The sequence below is a fragment of the Salmo salar genome, chromosome ssa04 (assembly GCF_905237065.1).
Source record: "Salmo salar chromosome ssa04, Ssal_v3.1, whole genome shotgun sequence".
In the NCBI taxonomy this organism is placed as follows: Eukaryota; Metazoa; Chordata; class Actinopteri; order Salmoniformes; family Salmonidae; genus Salmo; species Salmo salar.
This window is the reverse complement of record NC_059445.1, coordinates 54,354,748-54,381,294: the sequence shown is the minus strand read 5'-3', so window position 1 is coordinate 54,381,294 and position 26,547 is coordinate 54,354,748. Positions and strand designations below refer to the sequence as shown.

Genomic DNA, 26,547 nt, shown 5'->3' with positions numbered 1-26,547 from the left:
GGTGTGGCCACCAGCTGCATTAAGTACTGCAGTGCATCTCCTCCTCATGGACAGCACCAGATTTGCCAGTTCTTGCTGTGAGATGTTACCCCACTCTTCCACCAAGGCACCTGCAAGTTCCCGGACATTTCTGGGGGGATTGGCCCTAGCCCTCACCCTCTGATCCAACAGGTCCCAGCCGTGCTCAATGGGATTGAGATCCGGGCTCTTCGCTGGCCATGGCAGAACACTAACATTCCTGTCTTGCAGGAAATCATGCACAGAATGAGCAGTGTGGCTGGTGGCATTGTCATGTTGGAGGGCATGTCAGGATGAGCCTGCAGGAAGGGTACCACATGAGGGAGGAGGATGTCTTCCCTGTAACGCACAGCATTGAGATTGCCTGCAATGACAACAAGCTCAGTCCAATGATGCTGTGACACACCACCCCAGACGATGACGGACCCTCAACCTCCAAATCGATCCCGCTCCAGAGTACAGGCCTCGGTGTAACGCTCATTCCTTCGACGATAAACGCGAATCTGACCATCACCCCTGGTGAGACAAAACCGTAGTGAAGAGCACTTTTTGCCAGTCCTGTCTGGTCCAGTGACGGTGGGTTTGTACCCATAGGCCACGTTGTTGCCGGTGATGTCTGGTGAGGACCTGCCTTACAACAGGCCTACAAGCCCTCAATCCAGCCTCTCAGCCTATTGCGGACAGTCTGAGCACTGATGGAAGGATAGAGCGTTCCTGGTTTAACTCGGGCAGTTGTTGCCATCCTGACCTGTTCTGCAGGTGTGATGTTCGGATGTACCGATCCTGTGCAGGTGTTGTTACACGTGGTCTGCCACTGCGAGGACGATCAGCTGTCCGTCCTGTCTCCCTGTAGCGCTGTTTTAGGCGTCTCACAGTACAGACATTGCAATTTATTGCCCTGACCACATCTGCAGTCCTCATGCCTCCTTGCAGCATGCCTAAGGCAAGTTCATGCAGATGAGAAGGGATGCTGGGCATCTTTCTTTTGGTGTTTTTCAGAGTCAGTAGAAAGGCCTCTTTAGTGTCCTAAGTTTTCATAACTGTGACCTTAATTGCCTACCGTCTGTAAACTGTTAGTGTCTTAACAACCATTCCACAGGTGCATGTTAATTAATTGTTTATGGTTCATTGAACAAGCATGGGAAACAGTGTTTAAACCATTTACAATATAGATCTGTTAAGTTATTTGGATTTTTACGAATTATCTTTGAAAGACAGGGTCCTGAAAAAGGGACGTTTCTTTTTTTGCAGAGTTTTTCTTGGAGGTGCATAATAATATGTATTGTATGCTTCCTTTGGCTACGAGGCCAGGCAGCACCACTCAACATATTCAAGACATTAGATATTAACCATGTTATTGACACAGGAGTAATAATGCCATGTAGGAAGTGAAGAAATAAAAGTGACCACTGGGATGAAACAGTTGGAAGATGAAAGTGCATAGGCCTACAGTACAATAAGCAATTGTGAGAATAGAGACATTTCCCTTTGCTGTAGTTGTCAAGACCTGTTCATTATGTTTGATTGATTTGTCTTTAATAATATCCATTAAGCAGTAGACACCATCACTCAATGAGTAGCTATATAACACCTTCATGACACTAAGATTGTGATATTCCCATTAAAGATGGTAAACCGGTAAGATACACAGCAAGCTTCATGGTTTATATGGCCTTGGATCCCATATCAAAGGTGTGGCAATTCTTACATTCTCCAATCCTTAACAGAGCGGACAGCTGTATTCAGCTGAAGTCTGACAAAAAAAAAACATCCAATTACTTCATTAAAACATGCTTTATAATCAAACATTTTCTATATGAATAAAGACAAGGGTACTCTTAATATAGCCTAATTTAAATGCCAATAGAATTTCCTCAAAATAATTAAGGCTTATAGCACCATCTTGTGACTCAAATCAATTTACTCATTATGGTAGGCCTAACACTGCAATGTGACAAGTCATATACAATAAGAACGTTGGGTCTTTTTATAACTTTTTATTATTTTTTTGGACAAATATATGAATGTTTAACTCTTAAGGAGACAGTATTTGGAGAATTCTTTACAGAAAATGAACTCTCCTAAATAGACAGGAAACCTAGGAAATCATCATAAAACATCTACATGATAGAACTAACCATTTCGATTTGTGCCAAGGAAGAGAATGATACAACTTATTAATTGACAGTGAATTGATGAAAGTGATTCTTAAATTCAGTCCAATGTTATTTGGTGCTGACAAAAATAAACATTCTTTCAAAAAGCCTGATGGGACTGTCATTTTCAGACATCTGAATTCTTATGGTTCATTGGGTTGACTGTTAGTTATGCATAAAGGCACACACACGCATTGGTAACCCTCAGTTGAGCATTGCTATTTTTGGCAAGACATTGGTCCCATTAGGCAGTACAATTATCCAAACAACTTAAAAAATATATACGCTTGCAGGAAAACAAATAAAATGATCAAAATATTTAGATCATTCATGTATGCAGGGAAATGTCTTCTAGTAAGTTAAAAACTGTATTGAGACCTAAATTAGGTTGGATATTTACTCAAGGATACAGTGGGTCAGCAGTATAGGACACCAATTCAGAAACCTGCTTTATGCTAATGAGAGCTTGAGGGAACACCTACTTTTTACAGAGGATGAAGTTCTGAAATTGACCTGGTCTCCTGCTGTATGAACACCTGGAGGCTTCTCTTTCCCTGCCTGAAGGTACTCTCCCTCCGGGAAAATGGTAGTATGACAAGGAGCCTTAGGAGGGTTTCAATGTTACTAAAGCTCCTAATGTCTGATGCCTTCAGAGTGTCGAGCACAGTGGCTGGAAGATACCCGGACATGGGATCCAACCACTTCTCTCTCCAAGATTTCATCTCTGTGGGGAGTGAGGCCAGGTCAGGCATGTCATCTTTGTACATGCGGAAAACGTGGGCATTTACACTGCTGTTTTCCACCTTTGACATGGCATAAGGCACAATCTCCAGGCACCTCAGGGTACTGAGGACCTTCTCTGTGAAGAGCTCACTGACCTCAACAATGGAGTGTTCTACCACTTTCTGACTCACCGCCATTTTGTAAAACTGACTCAGGGGTTCTAGTAGCCCAGAGTGCAACAGCGTTATCTGCAGCTTGGAAGCTAAAGCGACAGCTTCCTCATACCAGGCCTTGTGATGTGTGTCGATATCGCTCTTCAATTCATTGAGGGAAGTTAGCAGGTCAGGCAAGCTATTCATAGCTAGCAACACATCTAGAGGTTTGCCCTGAAGAGATTGGCTCAGCTTTTTGGTCAAACTCAGGACATTCTTCAGCACGACAGCCGAGAAGATGAACTCAAAACTTCTGACTTTATTAAAGTACAGCAGTGCTTGGCCACTCCCTGAGCTACTCTCCTCACTTTTCTGCTCATTCAAGCACAGCATCACTACCTCAAGAAGCTCTACCATCAACTCATGCATTTCATGACTTTTCTCCCAGTTCTTAATAAGCTTGTCCCTATGCTCATTACCCTTCCCTTCATCATGTTGGAACATGGCAATGATCATGTCCTCCAGTTTGGTCTGTCGTTCTGTGTCCTCTGTGAGCCATTGTAACATGTTTTCTACAGACGCTGCACAGTCCGCTGCTGCCACTGCAGGAGATGACCTGGCTAGCCACACATTCAGAGACAGAGCAGAGCTGACTGTTCGCATGGCCAGGGGGTATTTCTGGGATATTACAGCAGAAACAGCCCTCATCTGAGACCCTACCTCACCAACACTTAGCAAAGCCTGCCCTCTACAGTACTCCATGTTGAGCCCCAATTTCTCTGATAAGGCTGTTTCAATAGCATCAGCCAAGACAGCAGTTTCCTGGCTGAACGGGATGAAAGCTACAGTCTCCTCGCACTGAGTGTCCTGTTTGTCCAAGTACCTGATGCACAGGGGGACGTAGAGCTGTCCCTCAATCTCAACTGCCCGTTCCGTTATTATTGTAAAGAACTGTGAGTCCCAGAGTTCCTTGAGGATTTCCTCACGCACAGGTGGGTCGTAGAAAGACATGGCCTGCTTCTGACCTATGACCCCATCCTCTACTATCACAACACCGTCCTCTGGCTTCACGCCGTCCTCGGCTAACACAATGTCCACTGCTTTTACATCGTCCTCTGCAAACATGACTTCCTCTGTTATCACGCAGACTTCTACTTTCCCGCCGCCCCCGGCCCCCACAACGTCCTCAGCGATCACAACGTCCTCAGTGATCACAATGTCTTCCTTTATCACAGCATCTTCCACTTTCACATAGTACTCTGCCTCATCCTCTGCCTTCAGCTTTCCTGCAGGGAGTTGATCTGACATACCAGCTTGGTGTTCCTCAACTGCCTGCTCATGTCTTCCATCAGGGATTACATCCAAAGCTCTAAAATCTAAAACGCACACACAGTTAAACCACCTCCCCCCTTTCCCTCATTTTCACTCCCCTAAAACATGTTGCTTTATGATACCATATTCTACATGAACCATGTAATAGTATGTCATGAATGTTCATATGATTTAACATTTTCACTTACCACCTTCCAGCTTCAGACCTTCAATTTGTTTCTTCACCTAAATCATAAAATAGAAATCAGTACATTTACAACAATGTTTAATATGTATGTCTTGTCAAGGGGTGAGTAGTGGTGTTGATGTATTGTTTCCTGTTATTATCTGTCTGTTTGTAACTGAAAATGTATGAATAAAATATTGGAAAAAATGATGCATACCTATACCTATAAAATCTGTCATAAATACATCAGTATTGGAATGATAAAAGGAGTATTGCTGTTAATGTACCTGCTCAAGACATGGGCTGCTTTCTGGGTCAACTTCGATGCACTTCTCAATGACCTCCCCTAGTCTTTGAACAGTTGGGTAATGCATAAGAAGCATCACAGTGTCTGTTTTACTGCCCTTGCAGACCGTGTTCTTCAGCAGAGCCCTCATGGAGTTCAGGGTGGTTTTCATCAGGTCCCACTCCATACTGACGCTCGGTAGAACAGCCACCAGTCTAAGCAGTCTGGTCACTGTGGGATGGCATTGAGACTCAGCATGAAGCAGTATCTCAGAGATAGAAGCTGGTGGTGAGAGGTCTTGATATTTATCTTTCCAGACAGAGGCCCAGTTACTGATATCCTGCTCTGCTGTGTCAGGGTCAGGGAGGTCAGACAGGTAGAGACTGTATAGCTTGTCTGTTGACTCTGCGCGGATTGGCTCTGAAATGGGCTGTGGATTGCAGGTGGGGAGCAGAGACAAGATCTTCAGGGCTTTTAAGTGACTGTCGGAGAAGTTGTACTTCATTTCATCAACGAGGCTGCTCAGTAGAGGAACACTCAAGTTGTCCCTGTAGTACATCTCTGGAGACTCATAAGAGTTAGCTTTCTCTGGGAAACACACTTGCTGAGGGGCCACCTTGGATGCTAGTTGAAATGCTTCCTCAAACCAAGGTGAATGTACAGTGCTTATGTTATCCAGCATCTTGTTCAGCGTCTCTATGATCGGTACTATCTTCTCCACTTCACAGATGATGTCAGCAGGGTTACCACAGCGGAAGACAGTGCTGCAGTTCCGAAGAGGAGAACAGGCATTCTTCAGGATGACAAGTGTGACGACGAAATCTGCATCTCTCAAAGCAGTGGCGAGGACCTGTGCATGTAGCGACATAGTTCCAGCATCATGGGCACTAACTGAATCCAAGCAACTCAAGACTCCCTCCAATGTGTCGACTAGGAGATCAAAAAAGTCCTCCCTCTTCTTCCACCTGGAGCAACAGGTTTCTGGAATCTCTTCCAAGGCCTCTCGAGGCGTATTCAGTAACCCATCCACGGCCTGTGCTAGCTCTGCCTCTAGCCCAGGTGACTGGTCAAAAAACAGTACGAGGTCTTCCACAATTCGCAGCATCTTTGTGACAGGTGGGCAGTGTACGCTTCCTGCTAGCCAACAGGCAAGACCACAAGACTCACTGGGTGTGATGACAGACAGAGGATAGCTCTCAAGGAACTCCAAAGACATCTTCTTCAGGCTGTGACAACCTGAGCCCATGCGCATGATTGCTTGTCCACGACACTGACTCATCGGCAATCCCCAGTCTTCAGTTAGAGTCGTAGAGAGATTCTTGGCTTGAACATCAACATCACAGGTTTCAAAAAATCGCAAAAAACCAATGAGATCTACCTTGGGGGCACATTGCCCAACATATCTGACAAAGACAGGCAGATAGCTCTTATTAGCAATTACAACGGGTTTATCTGTGATAAGAGAAAAGAAGGGGGACTCCTGTATTTCTGAGAGTATGACTTCCCTGATGGATTTTGTAAGAAGCTGTACCATTTCCTCCTCTCCTACGTTACACGTGAACTTTCCATCTCTTCCAAACCAGTGGCACATGCCGAGATCCTGGATGAGAAGGTCTTGATCTTCTTTGGAGAGTTCGGAAAGCTGGCACTTATTTTTCCCCAAACGTGCAGCCTGTCTGAACACTGCTTCTAAACTCTGTCGATTATCGCCAGTGTGCCCATTCTCATCCACTGCTTTCATTTCCTTGTCTTTTTTCTTGTCAGAAGACTGTTGATCCTCAAGCTCCTCTGTTCCATCTTTGTCATGATCCACTGAAAATATGAAAAAGGTGAATCAGTCAATTGACTCTTCTACCATAGAGTTCATGTCATTAAAGTGGAAAAATAATTGAGAATAAAATGAATGTGATCGTAAGGTGAATGAGAACAAGTGTTTCACTTGACAAAACCTGGGCCCATCCCTATTACAAAAATATACTAAATGGTAACAGTGTTATTACATAGTTATTAGCTAATAAATACTTAATGATCACATGGGGATTAACTGAAACAAAGCTTTGCCATCACATACCTTCCATGTTGGCTTCAGAGTTCTTCATCAGACTTTTGGATTCCTTATCCTGTGAATTTGTTTTTCAATAGACATTATTAAAAGGAAATAATCTATTTAAAAAGGACATCTCTGTACAGGATGCTCTGAAAGACTGCATTACATATTAAAAAAAAATATATATATTTTTTCATGGAAATGTATTTTGAAAACTTACCAAGCAGATACCCTCTAAAGCCTGGGGAGTGACCTTCAAGCACTTAGTCACCATCCGGTCCAGATCTCTGCTGAAGTTGGTTCCCACCTGCAGCATGGCCAGACATGGGGACCTGTCCTTGGAGTTGGTGTTCCTCAGGTATTCCTGGAACATCTTGTGGCGCATCGCTTCCCCACAGTTCTCCAGTACCGTGCTGGGTAACACAGACATGATCCTCAGCAGTGTGTTGATGTTCCCAAAGTATTGCATGAGTGGCAGACGGAGAGTCTGAAAGATGGTGTCTGGGATGGTCACTGACGCAACTTTGGTCTTCCACTTCACCCTCCAGCAGCACAACTCTGTGAAGAAGTTGTCAGAGTCAGGCAGATCACTGGCGTAGAGTGGAGGCTTTGACCTCAGGATCTCAAACATGTAACTCACAGTCACAGAGCAGGGAACCAGGGATAAGAAGTTTAGGGCCTCTTTGTGGTCCTCAGAGAAATGATCCTTCACAGCATTTGTGAGGTTGTCCACTAGGGGCACACTCAGTGAATCTTTGTAATACAGAGCTGGCTTGATCATGCCATCCCTGGCCGCAGATGAATTATCAGGCACTTTTATCTGCACAACCAGACTCTGGGCAAGGGCACAGGCTTCGTCAAACCAATTCTGGTGAAAGACCTTGATGTTTGTTTTGACCCTGTTGAGAGTAGCCACTATACCACTGATCTGGCAGAGCTGGGATGCTGCGCTAAAATGATCCTTCTGGAGTCCTGCACTCAGCTCCCTGGTAAAGGACGAGGCATTCTTCAGGGCTACCATGGGAACAATGAAATCAAAGTCCCTTATCAAACGCAGCAGTGCTCCAGCTTTTAGAGAGAGTGAAGATTTCCATCTCTGTGGGTTGCTCTTGATTTTCTCCAAACATTCAACAAGGGGCTCCAGCATCTGCACAAAGACTTCATAGGAATCGTGCTTCTCCTGCCAGACGGTACAGAACTTCCCCTGCAATTCTTGAACCTTTTCATAGCTTTCCCTAAGACCAAATGCAATGACATGATCCAGCTGTTTCTCAAGGATAGGCGTGCTCCCAAAAAACATCAACACCTCTTCAAAAACATCCAGGGCTCGTTTGACTGACGGCACAGGGGTGGACTTTGACCACCATGTGTTAAATGAGTAACAAGAGCTGTGTGTGCATATTGCAAGGGGGTACTTTTCCTGGATTTTGCAGGCAAAGGCTTTCAGCTTGTAGGAGACATCACCGGATCCTAGGTAGGCTTGACCTCTGCAGTAACACAAATCGAGACACCACTCTTTGGTGACAATCTCCAATATGCGCTCTGACATGGCATCGCAGTCAAGATCCACATCCAGAAAACCCATGAGCTCCAATCGCATGACATCAAAACTGTCCACAAACCTGAGGAAGAGGGGAAGATATTTTTTCTCCCCTAACTTCACAACGCGGTCAATGAACAGAGAGAAAAAGGAAGTGCCCACTTCCAAAAGTATTCCTTCTCTGACCGCATCCTCGCATACTCTGAGAACTTCTTTCATCTCAGACTTCGATACATATTTCAATGTGTCTTCAACCTCGCCATCCTGTTCAGCAGAGGCCTCACCAGGCTGTCTGCTCTGGCTGTTATATGCAGCTGTCACAGCAGCCTGCAGAGCAGATTTGAGCGCCTCCTTATTAGTCTCTGAGGCTACGCATTTCGGTTGCTCCACTCTCTCCATCTCTAAGGCCATTTCCTGTGGTTCTTTTTGTGTTTCATCAACATTCTCCTTTAGAGTGTGTTTTCCATCATTCTCAGAGACTGGTTCTGAAATAAAGCAGTCAAAAGCATGAGCCATGAATGATGAATGAATAAACATGGGTATTAAGGCAAATATTTGTATATACACTATGGTGCAATAAATACTATATAATATATATTAATAATATTATTTCCTTACCAGCTGCAGAGTGCATCTCCATCACCTCATCATCCTATGAACATAGAAAATAAAAGCATTAGCAAAATTAAGCTTTTGTTCAGTTACAGAGATCTACAAATGCAAATATTAGTAAAAATAACAACACAAAAGTTAAGAAATATTCAACATCCACTTAGGGTAAGTTCATTTTATGTTTTTCAAATGATTTGAAATCTTCAGTTTGTGTTATTGCTAGGCAAATACTTAAATTAAATACACATGAACAACTTTTATATTAAAATAAACTTACCATATGCAACAACTGCAATATGTCAGGATGCTTCTCCACATAGGACTCCACCATGTCTTCAACATTGAAGTGCACATCTTGATTGACATAGACAAATGCCATGTTGCACAGTCTCTGATCCTCCGGTGTGGCTTTCAGGTAGGACTGGTACCGCTCCAGCACCATGTTGTACTGCCCATACACATCTGCCTCTGCGTTCACACAGGGGATGGTGCCCAGAACTCTCAGCAGGCTCTGCACATTTGGGTAAAATGCAATGTCTGGGATTTTCAATGTTGCAAACACTGTTGTGGGCAGGATCCTCCGCTTGCTAGCATGTCTCCACTTCACCTCCCAGCAACCAAGCTCATCGTAAAACGTGTCGGGCCGAGCAAGGTTGTTCAAGTTCGCATCCGCCACTTTATCCCTGCGGATACTGAAATTGTGGTCAGCCATATAAGACGGCACCAACGAGAGCCATCTCAGAATCCGAACCATCTCAGTGCTAAACACCCTCTTCACCTCCGCAACAAGGTACTGTAAGATCTGCCTGCTCAGAGTCTCTCTGTAGAAATCCTCTAGAGAGGTTTCAGTTGCACCTGCCTCGCCAGTATCAGGTGAGCTCTCCTCCGACCTAGCGACCTCCACTCCCAGCTTTTTAGCCCTGCCCACTGCATCAGAAAACCACTTCCTGTGGAATATTGCTATCTCCTGCAGATGTTTGTTGACCAGCTTTAAGGCGTTGGAGATTGTGTACTGCAAGGTGCTGCTGATGCTGATGGCTCCCCTGAGACTCGGGTTGAGGATGCTCACACAACAGAGGGTATTCTTCAGAACAACCAGGGTGATGAGAAAATTGAAGTTCTTTAGGATCGGCTTGAGCTTGGCCATCTGCTCACAAGTAGCAGTGTCTGCGTTCGCAGCCGAGCACACCTCATTGATGCAGGCGAGGAATGGCTCAAGAATGTCCAACATGGTATGGAAGGCATCAACACCATACTCCCAGGTGTTCTGGCAAGCCTCTGTGATCCTGTCCACTTCACCTTTAAGGTGGCCGTAAGATGACTTGATCTTCCCTTCCAGTCTTTCCCAAAGATCTGGGGACCCTCTAAGCATTGTGGCGACCTCCTCCACGGTGTTCACAACCTTCTGGATGGAAGGCATGGGCATGGAGCGGATGAGCCACATGTTAAAGGCGTATGGGTCACTAGGTGCTAGCACTACCTGAGGAAACTCCAGCAGAATCCTGCTGGTGAGATCTTTCATTTTCTGACATAGAATGCCTGTGGTCAGGTAGGTGAGTCCTCGACAATGCTCCATCCGCAGCCCCCACTTATTCCGTATTTCTGAGAGCAGCATGTAAAACAAACCCTCAGCATCTGCATCACAGGGCAGGAACCCCATGAGGTGTTTCTGAGGGAAACCTGCCACAGTGACGGACCTGATGAAAACTGGGATCTGATATTTTCCCTCTATGTTTGTGACATCTTGCAGCAGAATGGAGAAAAAACGTGCCAACCTTAAACTGTTCCGGATCTCCTCCCGCATGAGGTTTTCACTGAACTGGAGGACTTCTTTCTGGTCAATTCTTTCAACACAGATGGGGTTGAGAGACTGTTGTCCCCTGTGGCCTCCCATCGGCTCATCAGTGTTTGGGTTTGCATTATTCCCTATGCTGAATCCAGTGAAGGCAAGAGTTTCCTTGAAGTAGACTTTAAGGATTTCCTTTGCTTTGGAGTTGGAGACATCCTCGCTCCTTTGGTCCTCTTGCTGTAGATCACATGTTGCACTATTCTCTCCTGGCTTATCTTTCACCTCAGTTGGAGCATCTTCTGAAGTAAAGGAGAAAACATGGACATGTGATTGAATTTTTTTAATTGAATAAATATGTTGAGACATTTCTACAAATATCCTATTAAAAGGGTGTACTTTTCTTAGAGAGCTATCCTAATAGAGACCACATGACTATGCACTGCCATGAAGTTATGAACCAATTACTTAAATGTCATTTTTGGTAGGAAAATAGATTGCTAAATATGGGAATCTTAAATTGTTATGGTAAAACAAACGAGAAAAAGAAATTGATTTACCAAACCAATCACCTTTAGCTTTCTTCAAGGTTGCAAACTCCACCTCACTCTAAAGGAATAAAATATATAATTAGCTGTAGACTGGAGTTAATGCAATAGGATCAGATAATACACAGATCAGGTTAGGATGACTATATATATATATATATATATATATATATACACACACTTACTGAGATCAGGTTAGGATGACTACATATACACACTTACTGAGATCAGGTTAGGATGACTATATGGGGTACAACATTGTGTGGTTTAAACATGACAGAATACTTACAGGTTCTCTTATTCTCTTATTCCCGTTGCGGCCTGATGGATTGTTCAAATGGCTTGTAAAATCAAATATGGTTGGCATAGCACCCTCTTTCAAGGATGTTCTTAAATTGCTCTGAAAAAGAAACAAGCAAATCCTTATTATGACTACTTTATTGCCACTGTTGCATGCCTGACAGTAAGAACCTCCAGTGAGAAGCAGAACCTTTTAATAGTGATAAAACCTTATTTTCAATGACGACCTACTTAGTGGCCTTCAGAAAAACCGAGTGCATTATGATTAAGCTAGTCCCAACAAAGGTCTACATGACTTAAACCTCACATCACACAGTACGTGGGAGACATATTCTACTACAGTTTTTTTATTATCCTAAGCACGTGAGAAGACGTTATTTGGGGTGTGCAAGAGTTTTTATTCTGAAATCCATTAACAAAAGAATATGATATATTGCACAAGCTAGCTTAGCTAGCAAGCTCGGGAGGTGTTTCAATGGAGCAACTTAGCTAGCTTGCTAATGAGCAATAACATAACTTTAAAAGTGCAGTTAATAAGGGATTGCACACTATTTAAGCCAGCATCCCAAACCCGCTCATTGGGTCTATTGGCTAATGCATAGATGAGGCAGCTCCTGAATAGATAGTCTAACTCAAGTCCCCACTATTACTGAACAACAAAACAACTGAATGAAAGTATAAAAGGAATGCTTTTTGTAAATATAAATGGTTTCTTCAGTAGATACTTACATCACAACAGATCAAGGAAGGCTCAAAATGATTTGCACATATTCTGAAGGAATTGTGCAACTCCTCAGGGGTTTTTGGCTCCAAGTCAGTTCGATGACAATTATTCAACCATTGTTTACATCTGAAAGGAAGAATTAACAGGATAAAATTTCAGAACTGCAATATGGATAGGCCTGCCCCTAGCCCATGTTATACACCTTGATGAACGAGGTAAATCTGCATATCACTAGCAAACCATGTACCTGTTTAGCGAAAATGGAAGGTATATCCGTAATCAGTAGAACATTGTGATTAAAAAGGCATCACCGAGCAGTGCCCAAGAAAGAATTCAATCCAATTGTTAGATGCTACCACCACCCCCCCCCCAAACCAAAATCAAATATTCTAATCTAATTAGTGTTTTCAGTAGTTAATTACTTTTTTTGCCATGTAACGGTGGAGCCAACTACTGGAAATACACACCACTTTTCCTTTCTTTAATCAGCATCAGACCTGCCTAATTCTCTCTAGAGACAGTTTGTGTTTAACGGGCTAAATTACACATTCTGTTAACATCTGACCCCAGACTGATTTGTTCTTGTAATGTAGTCTGCTAAATTACTAAAATGTAAATCTGAAACGTCAGACACTCTTATCCAGAAGATGTTCTCATTGCAAGTTAAAGCGTACTGTTTGCTAGCTTGATATGTGTAGTAATGTTATTCAAATCAGAAATCTATTTGCATTGCATTCTGGATAAATTGCACAGGTTTGATGGCACAAGCAGGGAGCCCAGACAACAGACAATTGCTGTAGTCCAAACGGGATATGATAAATGCCTGGATTAGGACCTGCGCAGTTGCTTGTGTATATTTGTAAACAACAGCTGGTTCACGAAATCTAATATTAAGCAAGTCTCGAGGTTTTGCTCGCCTGAGGTAGAGTATCTCATGATAAGCTGTAGACCACACTATTTACCAAGAGAGTTTATCTATATTTTTTCGTAGCTGTCTATTCACCATCACAAACCGATGCTGGCACTAAGACCACACAATGAGCTGTATAAGGTCATAGGCAAACAGAAAAACGCTCATCCAGAGGCCTAGTGGCCGGGGACTTTAATGCAGGGAAACAAATCCGTTTTACCTAATTTCTACCAGCATGTTAAATGTGCAACCAGAGGAAAAAAACTAGACCAACTTTACTCCACACACAGAGACGTGTACAAAGCTCTCCCTCGCACTCCATTTGGCAAATCTGACCATAACTATCCTCCTGATTCGTGCTCACAAGCAAAAACTAAAGTAGGAAGAACCAGTGACTCAGTTAATAAAGTGGTCAGATGAAACAGCTGCTAAGCTACAGGACTATTTTGCTAGCACAGACTGGAACATGTTCCAGGATTCTTCCGATGGCATTGAGGAATACACCACAGTTACTGGCTTCATCAATAAATGCATTGATGATGTCGTCCCCAGTGACCGTACGTACATACCCCAACCAAAAGCCATGGCTTACAGGCAACATCCTCACTAAGCTAAAGGGTAGAGCTGCCGCTTTCAAGGAGCAGGACTCTAACCCGGACGTTTATAAGAGATCCCGTTATGACCTCCGACGAACAATCAAACAGGCAAAGCTACACAGGCTCCGACACTCAACGGATGTGGTAGGGCTTGCAAACTATTACAGACTACAAAGGGAGGCACAACCGTGAGCTTCCCAGTGACACGAGCAGACCAAATTAGCTAAATTACTTCTATGCTCCCTTCGAGGCAAGCAACACTGAAGCATGCATAAGAGCATCACCTGTTCCGGATGACTGTGATCACGCTCTCCGTAGCTGATGTGATTAAGACGTTTAAACAGGTCAACATTCACAAGACCACAGGGCCAGACGGATTACCAGAACTTGTACTCTGAGAATGCACTAACCAACTGGCAAGTGTCCTCACTGACATTTTTCAACATGTTCCTGGCTGAGTCTGTAATACCAACATGTTTCAAGCAGACCACCATAGTGTTCTTGGGCACAGGGACTAAGGTAACCTGCCTAAATGAATACCGACCCATAGCACTCACATCTGTAGACATGAAGTGCTTTGAAAGGCTGGTCATGGCTCACAACAACACTACTACCCCAGAAACCCTAGACCCACTCCAATTTCCATACCACCCAAACAGATCCACAGATTATGCAATCTCTATTGCACGCCACACTGGCCTTTCCCACCTGGACAAAAGGAACACCTACGTGAGAATGCTGTTCATTGACTACAGCTCAGCGTTCAACAGCATAGTGTCCTCAAAGCTCATCACTAAGCTAAGGACCCTGGGACTAAACACCTCCTTCTGCAACTGGATCCTGGACTTTTGCCACATCTGCCACACTGATCATCAACACAGGGCCCCTCAGGGGTGCGTGCCTAGTCCCCTCCTGTACTCCCTCTTCACCCATGACTGCATGGCCAGGCATGACTCCAACACCATCATTAAGTTTGGCAATGACACAACCGTGGTAGGCCTGATCAGCGACAACGATGAGACAGCCTATTTGGAGGTAAGAGACCTGGCCGTGTGGTGCCAGGATAACAACAACTCCCTCAATGTGATCAAGACAAAATGAGATGATTGTGGACTACAGGAAAAGGAGGACCAAGCACACCCCCATTCTCACTGACGGGCTCCAGTGGAGCAGGTTGAGAGCTTCAAGTTCCTTGTTGTCCACATCACCAACAACCTATCATGGTTCAAACACACCAAGACAGTTGTAAAGAGGGCACGACAAAGCCTATTCCCCCTCAGGAGACTGAAAAGATTTGGCATGGGTCCTCAGATCCTCAAAAAGCTCAACAGCTCCACCATTGAGAGTATCCTGACTGGTTTCATCACTGCCTTGTATGTCAACTGCTCGCCCTCCGACCGCAAGGCACTAGAGAGGGTAGTGTGTACGGCCCAGTACATCACTGGGGCCAAGGTTCCTGCCATCCAGGACCTCGATACCAGGCGGTGTCAGAGGAAGGCCCTAAAAATGGTTAAAGACCCCAGCCACAGACTATTCTCTTTGATACCGCACGGCAAGCGGTAACGGAGCGCTCACAAGGTCCAAAAGGCTTCTTAACATTTTCCAACCCCAAGCCATAAGTCTCCTGAACAGCTAATCAAATGGCTACCCAGACTATTTGCATGGAATTGGGACTTTAAAAAAATCTGTTCCCAACAATCTGGAATTGAATGCTGCATAGTTGTCAAACATCTCAATTTTAAGTGAAACTGATACATTTTACAATTTATACCAGTCATTTTAGGCCATGCAAGGTTTTCATTGGAGCTAGACAAAACAATGAATTCCTTTCTCTTGAGCAATTGTCTTGTCCATTTTTGTGGCAGAGCTGCAGTGAGTTGGTTATACTTTTGTATTGTACACACCTCCTTACACCTTGCTTGTGTGACAATTTTACCATCCTTATTTACAATGCCATTCATAAACATGATACCTTCCTTATAGTTTTCCCCCTCTATCAGTACATTGTAGTTCAGCCATATTATTTGATGTAATATTTGTTCTGTCTGGAGGATGAAACTGTAATTGTAACCAACTCTGTATGGCTTCAATTAAAACAGGGATTCATTATCAATCCACCAGAAATTGTTGGCTTTAATCTGTAGAACAGAAAAAGGCTACATTTTGAACATTGGATGTGCCTCTCTTAGTAGCCTGCTGGAAAACCAGTTTGGATTTAGATATACAATGCCTTCATAAAGTATTAACACCCCTTTACTGTTTAAAATGTGTATTGTGTTACACAGATTTTAAAATGTATTACAATTTAGATTGTCACTGGCCTACACAATAGCCCATAATGTCAAACATGGATTTTTAAAATGCATTATATAGATATATATTTTCTAACTATTAAAAAATGAAAAGCTGAAATGTCTTGAGTCAATAAGTATTCAACCCCTTTGTTATGGCAAGCCAAAATAAGTTCAGGAGTAAACATTTACTTAAGTCACATAATACGATGCATGGACAGTGTTCAATAATAGTGGTTAACATGATTTCTGAACGACTACCAGGTTCAACCACAAAGACCAGGGAGGTTTCCCAATGGCCCCATTGGTAGATGGGTAAAACAAAAATGAAAAAGACATTGAATATCCCTTTGAGCATGGTGAAGTTATTAATTACACTTTGGATGGTGTATGAATATACCCAGTCACTACAAAGATAAAGGTGTCCTTCCTAAATCCGTTCCCAGGGAGGAAGGAAACCGCTCAGGGATTTCACTATGAAGCCAATGATGACTTTAATACAGTTACAGAGTTTGTCTGTGATAGAAAATGGAGGATGGATCAACAACATTGTAGTTACTCCACAATACTAACCTAATTGACAAAGTGAAAAGAAGAAAGCCTGAACAGAATACAAATATTCCAAAAACATGCATCCTGTTTGCAACAAGGCACTAAAGTAATAATGAAAAATATGTGGCAAAGAAATGAACTGTTCTGAATACAAAGTGTTATAGTTGGGGTAAATCCAATTAAACACATTACTGAGTACCACTCTCCATATTTTCAAGCATAGTGGTGGCTGCATCATGTTATGTATGCTTGTAATCGCTAAGGATTGGGGAGTATTTCAGAATAAAAACGAAACCGAATTAAGCTAAACACAGGCAAAATCCTAGAGGAAAACCTGGTTCAGTGTGCTTTCCACTGGGAGATGAATTCGCTTTTCAGCAGGACAATAACCTAAAACACAAGACCAAATCTACACGAGTTGCTTAACAAGAATACAATGAATGTTCATGAGTGGCCGAGTTACAGTTTTGACTTAAATCAGCTTGAAAATATATGTCAAGAACAGAAAATTGTTGTCTAGCAATGATCTTGCTGAATTTTGAAAATAATAATGTGCAAATATTGTACAATCCAGGTGTGCAAAGCACTTAGAGACGTACCCAGAATGACTCAACTGTAATTGCAGCCAAAGGTGAATGTAACATGTATTGACTCAGGGGTGTGAATACTTATGTCCATTTCATTTAATACATTTGCATAAATGTATAAAAACATGTTTCCACTTTGTCATTATGGGGTATGGTGTGTAGATGGGTGAGAGAAAAAAAAATCTATTTAAATCAATTTTGAATTCCGGCTGTAACAAAATGTGGAATAAGTCAAGGGGTATGAATACTTTCTGAAGGCACTGTAATTTTGGTATAATGGAGGCTTTAGCGGTTTAATGCCTTAACATGTTCAACATCATAAAAAACAGGTTTTCCCCAACTCCTAAAAATAAATATACTAAGCACCTACTAAGTAATTAAGTAACAGGTTTCATCTTAAAATCACCCATAAATCCTCTTTTGAGATGGGGAATGGAAGTGTTTTGTGTGCAACAGTGAATTGCAATTGAAAGCATGCTTCACAAAAAAATATGAATTGTTAAAACATTTCTAATCTGTCTATGGGTAAAACTAACAGGGTTAGTTATCCACCACAAAACATCAAATTGCCAAAAAGAGTAGAACTCACCTTTTATGCTATGATTTGACAATTAGATGTTCAATGTTTCTTTAAAAAAATCTATTCCTTTTAAAATATTTTCACCATATTAAAATGAGAGTTCCGTTCACATAACAGGGTTGACCTTAAATTGAGGGACAGACGTAAACGCATCACTAATCACAATAGATAAATAATAATCTTGAGAAATGACTGTCAAATCAACAAAATAACTACGGCTTTACAATGATGGTTAAATGCTTGTGTTAAGTGGGTTAAAATCGTCATAGAAGTCACAGAGGGTGCACGGAGGGACATAAAAAAAATATGTTTTACAGCTAATTTCCTGCAATACTACACATTGTGCTATAGGGTGGAGAGAAATGTTTGCAGTTTTCAATATTATATCTGAGTGAGACTGACTAATAAAATCAAATGGGGGCAACCCCGGCCGGTATCTCGACCATGACTACAAAGTTCCGGTAGCTGGCTGCTAGACTAATTTACCAATCTCAAAAATGTTAGCTAAATGGTCTAATTGAGTGACCATCAGTGAACGTAACAAGAATAAAACAGATGACACACAACCAAATTTCAAAATTGCACCTTGTGTGTACTAATATTCTAACTTGCTACTATTCTAAGTTGAGACCCCGACTGAATTGTTGTTGTTTTTTTATCCAAGGGCCTGGTCTATACTTTGGTGAACCTTGGGGCTGTCCCACACAAGATTTCTGTCCCCAACACGAAAACTTAAAACGAAATAATAAAAACAATACGTATTTTTATACATCTGAAAATAAATGCAAATCAGCTCTGAAAACAAACTGAAACTAAACTTTATTTCAAATAGAAAAACGAATAGAAAAAAAATGACAACCTTGGCCCCATGAACTTACTTCTGTAATATTCCATTTCTAATCACTATTTTCGGGGGATTTATATTCATGAACCTCACACTCATGGACTTCAAATGCATTGTCTCAACATCAGCATATTTGGACCATAATCATGGGGAGGTTGTTATTACCTGCTAGCTACATCAAAGCCAGATAGTATGCTAGCCAATTGTGTTATTTACACAATTGCAAGAGGAAGTTGTCAGATTAAAGATAGTTTGCATAACTTTGTGGGCTCAACAGAGACTACCCTCTCACTAAAACAGACTTTTCGTGGATCCTTAGATAAATAATACTGCATCCGATTCCTCAAACAGAATGTAGCCTTTTAGCAAGCTAATTGGCTAGTTCCATCATTGACATTAACTATTACCATCAACGCTAGCACAAGCTAGGTTAGCTAGCTAGCTGACTCCGTACTGTTTCAATGCTAATTAGGAATACAAAGATAACTGTAAAAGTAGCTTGAGTTAATAAGGGATTGAAAACTATTTAACATAACTTACCCCTTCGGGTCCAAAGGGAATCTGAAAAAGGGGACGTCTGATTTATCTGTGTAGATATTACAATTTGGTGCGGCACAGCGCTTGGGCATTTTGGGATCCATGCACTCACTGGTCGTTCAGAAGTCGTGCATCGTGAAATTAATCAGAAATCCACCCGTTTTGAATCTTTAGCTCAATATTAGCACAAAGTCTTGAAATTAACTTTGTAGCTAAGTTCATTATTTAATTCAGGGAAAAGTTGATTTGTTGCGTGGTGTAGTAAGTTGCCTGTGTGTTCATAAATCAGGAAGAACATCAGTCTTGTCAGCCACACCAGAAAAGTACTTCCGGGTCACGGAATTTCGAAAACGTTCAAAATCAAAGTTCCCTACGTAGCAGAAAAATGTAATTAAAATGTTTTTATTAAGTTGAATGAAAAATAATAATCTTAACATTAATAATGATTATTATTTGTTCATATTTAAGTGACAATTGCATTAAATGTGTGTTTTAAAACATGTTCCAAGGTCAAATATATGCCCCCAAAGTAAATTGTGCATACATTACATATTGGCTTCTAGAGGAAAAAAAAATAATTTGTGCCTATGTAAAAGTGGGGTGGGGAGTACTCAGTGGGTACTGTAAAATCTATATATGGGGCTCTGAATAATATGGAGTGTTGCTGGATATGTACCACACAGTGCCCAAGAATACGAAGGTAACCTGCCTAAATGACTACTGCCCCGTAGCACAATCGTCGGTAGCCATGAAGTGCTTTGAAAGGCTGGTCATGGCTCACAACACACCATCATCACGGAAACCCTAGACCCAATCCAATTCGCATACCACCCAAACAGATCCACAGATGACACAATATCAATTGCACTCCACACTGCCCTTTCCCACCTGGACAAAAGGAACACCTATGTGAGAATGCTGTTCATTGACTACAGCTCAGCGTTCAACACCATAGTGCCCACAGAGTGCATCACTAAGCTAGGGACCCTGGGACTAAACACCTCCCTCTGCAACTGGATCCTGGACTTCCTTAAGGGCCACCCTCAGGTGGTAAGGGTAGGCAACTCATTGATCCTCAACACCCTTAGTGGTGCGTGCTTAGTCCCCTCCTGTAGTCCCTGTTCACCCACGACTGCGTAGCCAAGCACGACTCCAACACCATCATTAAGTTCGCAGACGAAAACAGTGGTAGGCCTGATCAGCGACAACGATGAGACACCCTAAAGGGAGAGGGTCTGAGAACTGACAGTGTGGTGCCAGGACAACAACCTCTCCCTCAATGTGAGCAGGACAAAGGAGATGATTGTGGACTACAGGAAAAGGAGGGCCGAACAGGCCCCCATTAATATCGACGGGGCTGTAGTGGAGCAGGTCGATATTTTCAAGTTCCTTGGTGTCCACATCACCAACAAACTATCATGGTCCAAAAACACTAAGACAATCGTGAAGCGGGCATGACAACACCTTTTCCTCCCTCAGGAGACTGAAAAGATATGGCATGGGTCACCAGATCCTCAAAATGTTCTACAGCTGCACCATCGAGAGCACCCTGACCGGTTGTGTCAAAGACTGGTATGGCAACTGCTCGGCATCCAATCGTAAGGCGTTACAGTATAATCCAAGATTGCGCAGCAGTAAGACGTGTTTGTTTTCGTCCCATGTAAATATAGTATTTTAAAATTTTTTCGTAAACATTTCAATCTCTTTTTTCCATTTTCAAAAATAAATATACATTCCTGCAACCCGCCTCACCCAATGTGATAGATCAGCTATTTTTTTTTTAGACCTTATAACTGGAACCTCCATCAGGAAGCTGTCCAGCTAATTAGCTACTAGCTATTTAGTCATTGTTAGCCTCTGCTAGCGGTCTATACCTTTAGCTCGGACTCATGCGGCTTTAGCCTGGATAATACCTGCCAGTCTGTACAGCGCGACACCAGCCATGAGTATATCGGACTGCTCTTTTCCACTACATCACCGGATTCCTGCCGCAATCTCTGAACCATTACACCGGATCTTCGTAGCTAGCTAGTTGCTACTGAGGAGCTATTCTGGCTAACGCCCTTGTCCAGAAGCATGCACCAGTTAGCCCCAAGCTAGGCCCATCTCCCGGCTAGCAAACGAAGTACACCAACTACAACACTTCTCTTGCCTATTGGCCTAGACCCTTTGTCAACACGGAGCCCCGCCGATCCATCACAACTGGTCTGCTGACGTAACTCGGCCAACGTGCTCTCAACCAGCCTCTGGGTCGTGGATGTTTGGTGATGATCCATCTGCTAGCCCCGGCCTGCTAGTTCCCTGAAGGCCCTGTCTCCCGCTCGCTCAACATAGTCAACGACTACCGAACTGATCCCCGTTTCATCTAGTGCTGCTCATTGGACCCTATGATAATTCGGCTGCACAGCCGATGCCTGCTGGACTGTCAATTAACACGAACTGGAACCCCCAACAGAAGCTAGCCAACTAGCTAGAAGTCAGTTAGCCACTGCTAGCGGTCATCAGCTAACATGGAAGCTTACAAGAAATCCTGCTATGCCCTACGACGAACCATCAAACAGGAAAAGCGTCAATACAGGGCTAAATACTACACCGGCTCCGACGCTCATTTTATGTGGCAGGGCTTGCGAACTATTACAGACTACAAAGGGAAGCACAGCCATGAGCTGCCCAGTGACACGAGCTTACCAGACGAGCTAAATCACTTCTATGCTCGCTTCGAGGCAGGCAACATTGAGGCATGCATGAGAGCATCAGCTAAGACCTTTAAAGAGTTCAACATACACAAGGCTGCAGGGCCAGACGGATTACCAGGACGTGTGCTCCGGGCATGTGCTGACGAACTGACAGGTGTCTTCACTGACATTTTCAACATGTCCCTGATTGAGTCTGTAAAACCTACATGTTTCAAGCAGACCACCATAGTCCCTGTGCCCAAGAACACAAAGGCAACCTGCGTAAATGACTACAGATCCGTAGCACTCACGTCTGTAGCCATGAAGTGCTTTGAAAGGTTGGTAATGGCTCACATCAACACCATTATCCTAGAAACCCTAGACCCACTCCAATTTGCATACCGCCCAAACAGATCCACAGATGATGCACTCTATTGCACTCCACACTGCCCTTTTCCAACTGGACAAAAGGAACACATCTGTGAGAATGCTATTCATTGACTACAGCTCAGCGTTCAACACCATAGTACCCTCAAAGCTCATCACTAAGCTAAGGATCCTGGGACTAAACACCTCCTTCTGCAACTGGATCCTGGACTTCCTGACGGGCCGTCCCCAGGTGGTGAGGGTAGGTAGCAACACATCTGCCACACTGATCCTAAACACTGGAGCTCCCTAGGGGTGCGGACTCAGTCCCCTCCTGTACTCCCTGTTGACCCACGACTGCATGTCCAGGCACGACTCCAACACCATCATTAAGTTTGCAGACGACACAACAGTGGTAGGCCTGATCACCGACAACGACGAGACAGCCTATAGGGAGGTCAGAGACCTGGCCGGGTGGTGCCAGAATAACAACCTCTCCCTCGACGTGACTAAGGAGATGATTGTGGACTGCAGGAAAAGGAGGACCAAGCACGGCCCCATTCTCATCGACGGGGCTGTAATGGAGCAGGTTGAGAGCTTCAAGTTCCTTGGTGTCCACATCAACAACAAACTAGAATGGTCCAAACACACCAAGACAGTCGTGAAGAGGGCACGACAAAGCCTATTCCTCCTCAGGAAACTAAAAGGATTTGGCATGGGTCCTGAGATCCTCAAAAGGTTCTACAGCTGCAACATTGAGAGCATCCTGACCGGTTGCATCACTGCCTGGTACGGCAATTGCTCGGCCTCTGACCGCAAGGCACTACAGAGGGTAGTGCATACGGCCCAGTACATCACGGGGCTAAGCTGCCTGCCATCCAGGACCTCTACACCAGGCAGTGTCAGAGGAAGGCCCTAGAAATTGACCCCAGCCACCCCAGTCATAGACTGTTCTCTCTACTACCGCATGGCAAGCGGTACCGGAGTGCTAAGTCTAGGACAAAAAGGCTTCTCAACAGTTTTTACCCCCAAGCCACACGACTCCTGAACAGGTAATCAAATGGCTACCCGGACTATTTGCATTGTGTGCCCCCCCCCCCAACCAACCCCTCTTTTACGCTGATGCTACTCTCTGTTTATCATATGCATAGTCACTAACTATACATTCATGTACATACTACCTCAATTGAGCCAACCAACCAGTGCTCCCGCACATTGGCTAACCGGGCAATCTGTATTGTGTCCCGCCACCCACCAACCCCTCTTTTACGCTACTGCTACTCTCTGTTCATAAGATACGCATAGTCACTTTAACCATATGTACATACTACTTCAATCAGCCTGACTAACAGGTGTCTGTATGTAGCCTCACTACTTTTTATAGCCTCGCTACTGTACAGTATATAGCCTGTCTTTTTACTGTTGTTTCATTTCTTTACTTACCCAATACCTTTTCTTGCACTATTGGTTAGAGCCTGTAAGTAAGCATTTCACTGTGCACCTGTTGTATTCGGTGCACGTGACAAATAAACTTTGATTTGATTATAGACCACCTTCAGCCCCCAGCTGTGCCCTGGAGACAATATGTGAATTGATTGCCCCCCATTTATCTTCAGAGCTCAAACTGTTAGGTGACCTAAACTGTGACATGCTTAACACCCCGGGCGTCCTACAATCTGAACTAGATGCTCTCAATCTCACACAAATTATTAAGGAACCTACCAGGTACAACCCCAAATCCGTAAACACGGGCACCCACATAGATATCATCCTGACCACCCTGCCCTCTAAATACACCTCTGCTGTCTTCAACCAGGATTTCAGCAATCACTGCCTCATTGCCTGTGTCCAAAATGGGTCCGCGGTTAAACGACCATCCCTCATCACTGTCAAACACTCCCTAAAACACTTCAGAAGGGCAGGCCTTTCTAATCGACGTGGCCCGGGTGTCCTGGAAGGACATTGACCTCATTCCGTCAGTAGAGGATGCCTGGTTATTCGTTAAAAGTGCTTTCCTCACCATCTTTAATAAGCATGCCCCATTCAAAAAATGTAGAACCAGGAACAAATACAGCCCTTGGTTCACTCCAGACATGATTGCCCTTGACCAGCACAAAAACATCCTGTGGCGTACCGCATTAGCATCAAATAACCCCCGCGATATGCAACTTTTCAGGGAAGTTAGGAACCAATATACACAGGCAGTTAGGAAAGCAAGGGCTAGCTTTTTCAAACAGAAATGTACATCCTGTAGCACAAACTCCAAAAAGTTCTGGGACACTGTAAAGTCCATGGAGAATAAGAGCACCTCCTCCCAGCTGCCCACTGCACCGAGGCTAGGAAACACTGTCACCACCGATAAATCCACGATAATTGAGATTTCAATAAGCATTTTTCTATGGCTGGCCATGCTTTCCACCTGGCTACCCCTACCCCGGTCAACAGCCCTGCACCCCCCACAGCAACTTGCCAAAACCTCCCCCATTTCTCTTTTACCCAAATCCAGACAGCTGATGTTCTGAAAGAGTTGCAAAATCTGGACCCCTACAAATCAGCTGGGCTAGACAATTTGGACCCTCTCTTTCTAAAATGATCTGCCGAAATTGTTGCAACCCATATTACTAGCCTGTTCAACCTCTCATTTGTATCATCTGAGATCCCCAAAGACTGCCGCGGTCATCCCCCTCTTCAAAGGGGGAGACACTCTAGACCCAAACTGTTACAGACCTACATCTATCCTACCCTGCCTTTCTAAGATCTTCGAAAGCCAAGTTACACAGATCACTGACCATTTTGAATCCCACCGTACCTTCTCCGCTATGCAATCTGGTTTCCGAGTTGGTCATGGGTGCACCCCAGCCACGCACAAACTCCGAAACAATATCATAACCGCCATCGATAAAAGACAATACTGTGCAGCCGTCTTCATCGACCTGGAAAAGGCTTTCGACTCTGTCAATCACCACATTCTTAAATCGCAGACTCAACAGCCTTGGTTTCTCAAATGACTGCCTCACCTGGTCCAACTACTTCTCAGAGATTAGTGTGTCAAATCGGAGGGCCTGTTGTCCGGACCTCTGGCAGTCTCTATGGGGGTGCCACAGGGTTTAATTCTCGGGCCGACTCTCTTCTCTGTATACACATCAATGATGTCGCTCTTGCTGGTGATTCTCTGATCCACCTCTATGCAGACTTCACCATTCCGTATACTTCTGTCTCTTCTTTGGACACTGTGTTAACTAACCTCCAGACGACCTTCAATGCCATACAACTCTCCTTCCGGGGCCTTCAACTGCTCTTAAATGCAAGTAAAGCTAAATGCATGCTCTTCAACCGATTGCTGCCCGCACCTGCCCGCCCGTCCAGCATCACTACTCTGGATGGTTGTGACTTAGGTATTTGTAGTTGTCCACATATTCTAGGTGTCTGGCTAGACTGTAAACTCTCCTTCCAGACTCACATTAAGCATCTCCAATCCAAAAATAAATCTAGAATCGGCTTCCTATTTCACAACAAAGCATCCTTCACTCATGCTACCAAACATACCCTGGTAAAACTGACTATCCTACCGATCCTTGACTTCGGCGATGTCATTTACAAAATAGCCTCCAACACTCTACTCAGCAAATTGGATGCAGTCTATCACAGTGCCATCCGCTTTGTCACCAAAGCCCCATACACTACCCACCATTGCGACCTGTATGCTCTCGTTGGCTGGCCCTCGCTTCATACTCGTCGCCAAACCCACTGGCTCCAGGTCATCTATAACTCTTTGCTAGGTAAAGCCCGCCTTATCTCAGCAATATAAAGTCAAGAGAAGAAAAGGCCTGGAAGGAGGAGAGATGACTAGAAACGATTCAGTTGACCATTTTATATGTGGATTAATTGGCGGAGTAGATGACCTTGTGCATTTCAGGTAAAATAACAACTCAATGTTTATATCCCAGGACAAATTAGCTAGCAACAGCAAGCTAGCTAAAAAGGACAAATTAGCTAGCTAGCTAAATTGCCATAAATGTTTAATGCTTTTTGACCTGTCCCCAAATTAATATAATTGGTTCAGTTTGTTTTGATATTTTAACCTGCGTGTCGTGATCGCGTTTGGTGTGTGGGGACAAAATACATTTATTAATTTGGGGACAGGTCGAAAAGCATTAAACATTTATGGTAATTTAGCTAGCTAGCACTTGCTAGCTAATTTGTCCTTTTTAGCTAACTT

General features: G+C 43.6%; 1 protein-coding gene across 4 annotated transcripts; it reads right to left on the bottom strand.

Moving 5' to 3' along the window:
* Window positions 1–2,000: 2,000 nt before the first annotated feature.
* LOC106603541 (uncharacterized) lies at window positions 2,001–19,593 on the bottom strand. Of its 4 annotated transcripts, none has more exons than XM_014197370.2 (11): window positions 19,291–19,593; window positions 12,396–12,516; window positions 11,656–11,766; window positions 11,379–11,427; window positions 9,310–11,120; window positions 9,039–9,072; window positions 7,101–8,905; window positions 6,905–6,953; window positions 4,835–6,645; window positions 4,570–4,606; window positions 2,001–4,425 (listed from the first exon to the last, which is right to left on the bottom strand). In XM_014197370.2, the coding sequence occupies exons 1-11, from the start codon at window positions 19,389–19,391 to the stop codon at window positions 2,660–2,662; spliced, it is 7,695 nt and encodes a 2,564-aa protein (XP_014052845.2). In that variant the 5' UTR covers window positions 19,392–19,593; the 3' UTR covers window positions 2,001–2,659. The 4 variants fall into 4 exon arrangements, with proteins under 4 accessions (XP_014052845.2, XP_014052847.2, XP_014052848.2 ...); XM_014197372.2 differs by having other exon boundaries at window positions 9,310–11,117; XM_014197373.2 differs by having other exon boundaries at window positions 11,391–11,427.
* Window positions 19,594–26,547: the final 6,954 nt, after the last annotated feature.

Coding starts and splice junctions, on each gene's coding strand:
- LOC106603541 (XM_014197370.2), bottom strand. CDS start 19,391: ATGGATCCCAAAATGCCCAAGCGCTGTGCCGCACCAAATTGTAATATC. Junction 12,517..19,290: donor TTCCCTTTGGACCCGAAGGG/GTAAGTTATGTT, acceptor TCTTCCTTTCAG/ATGTAAACAATGGTTGAATA. Junction 4,607..4,834: donor GCAGCCCATGTCTTGAGCAG/GTACATTAACAG, acceptor TTTATGATTTAG/GTGAAGAAACAAATTGAAGG.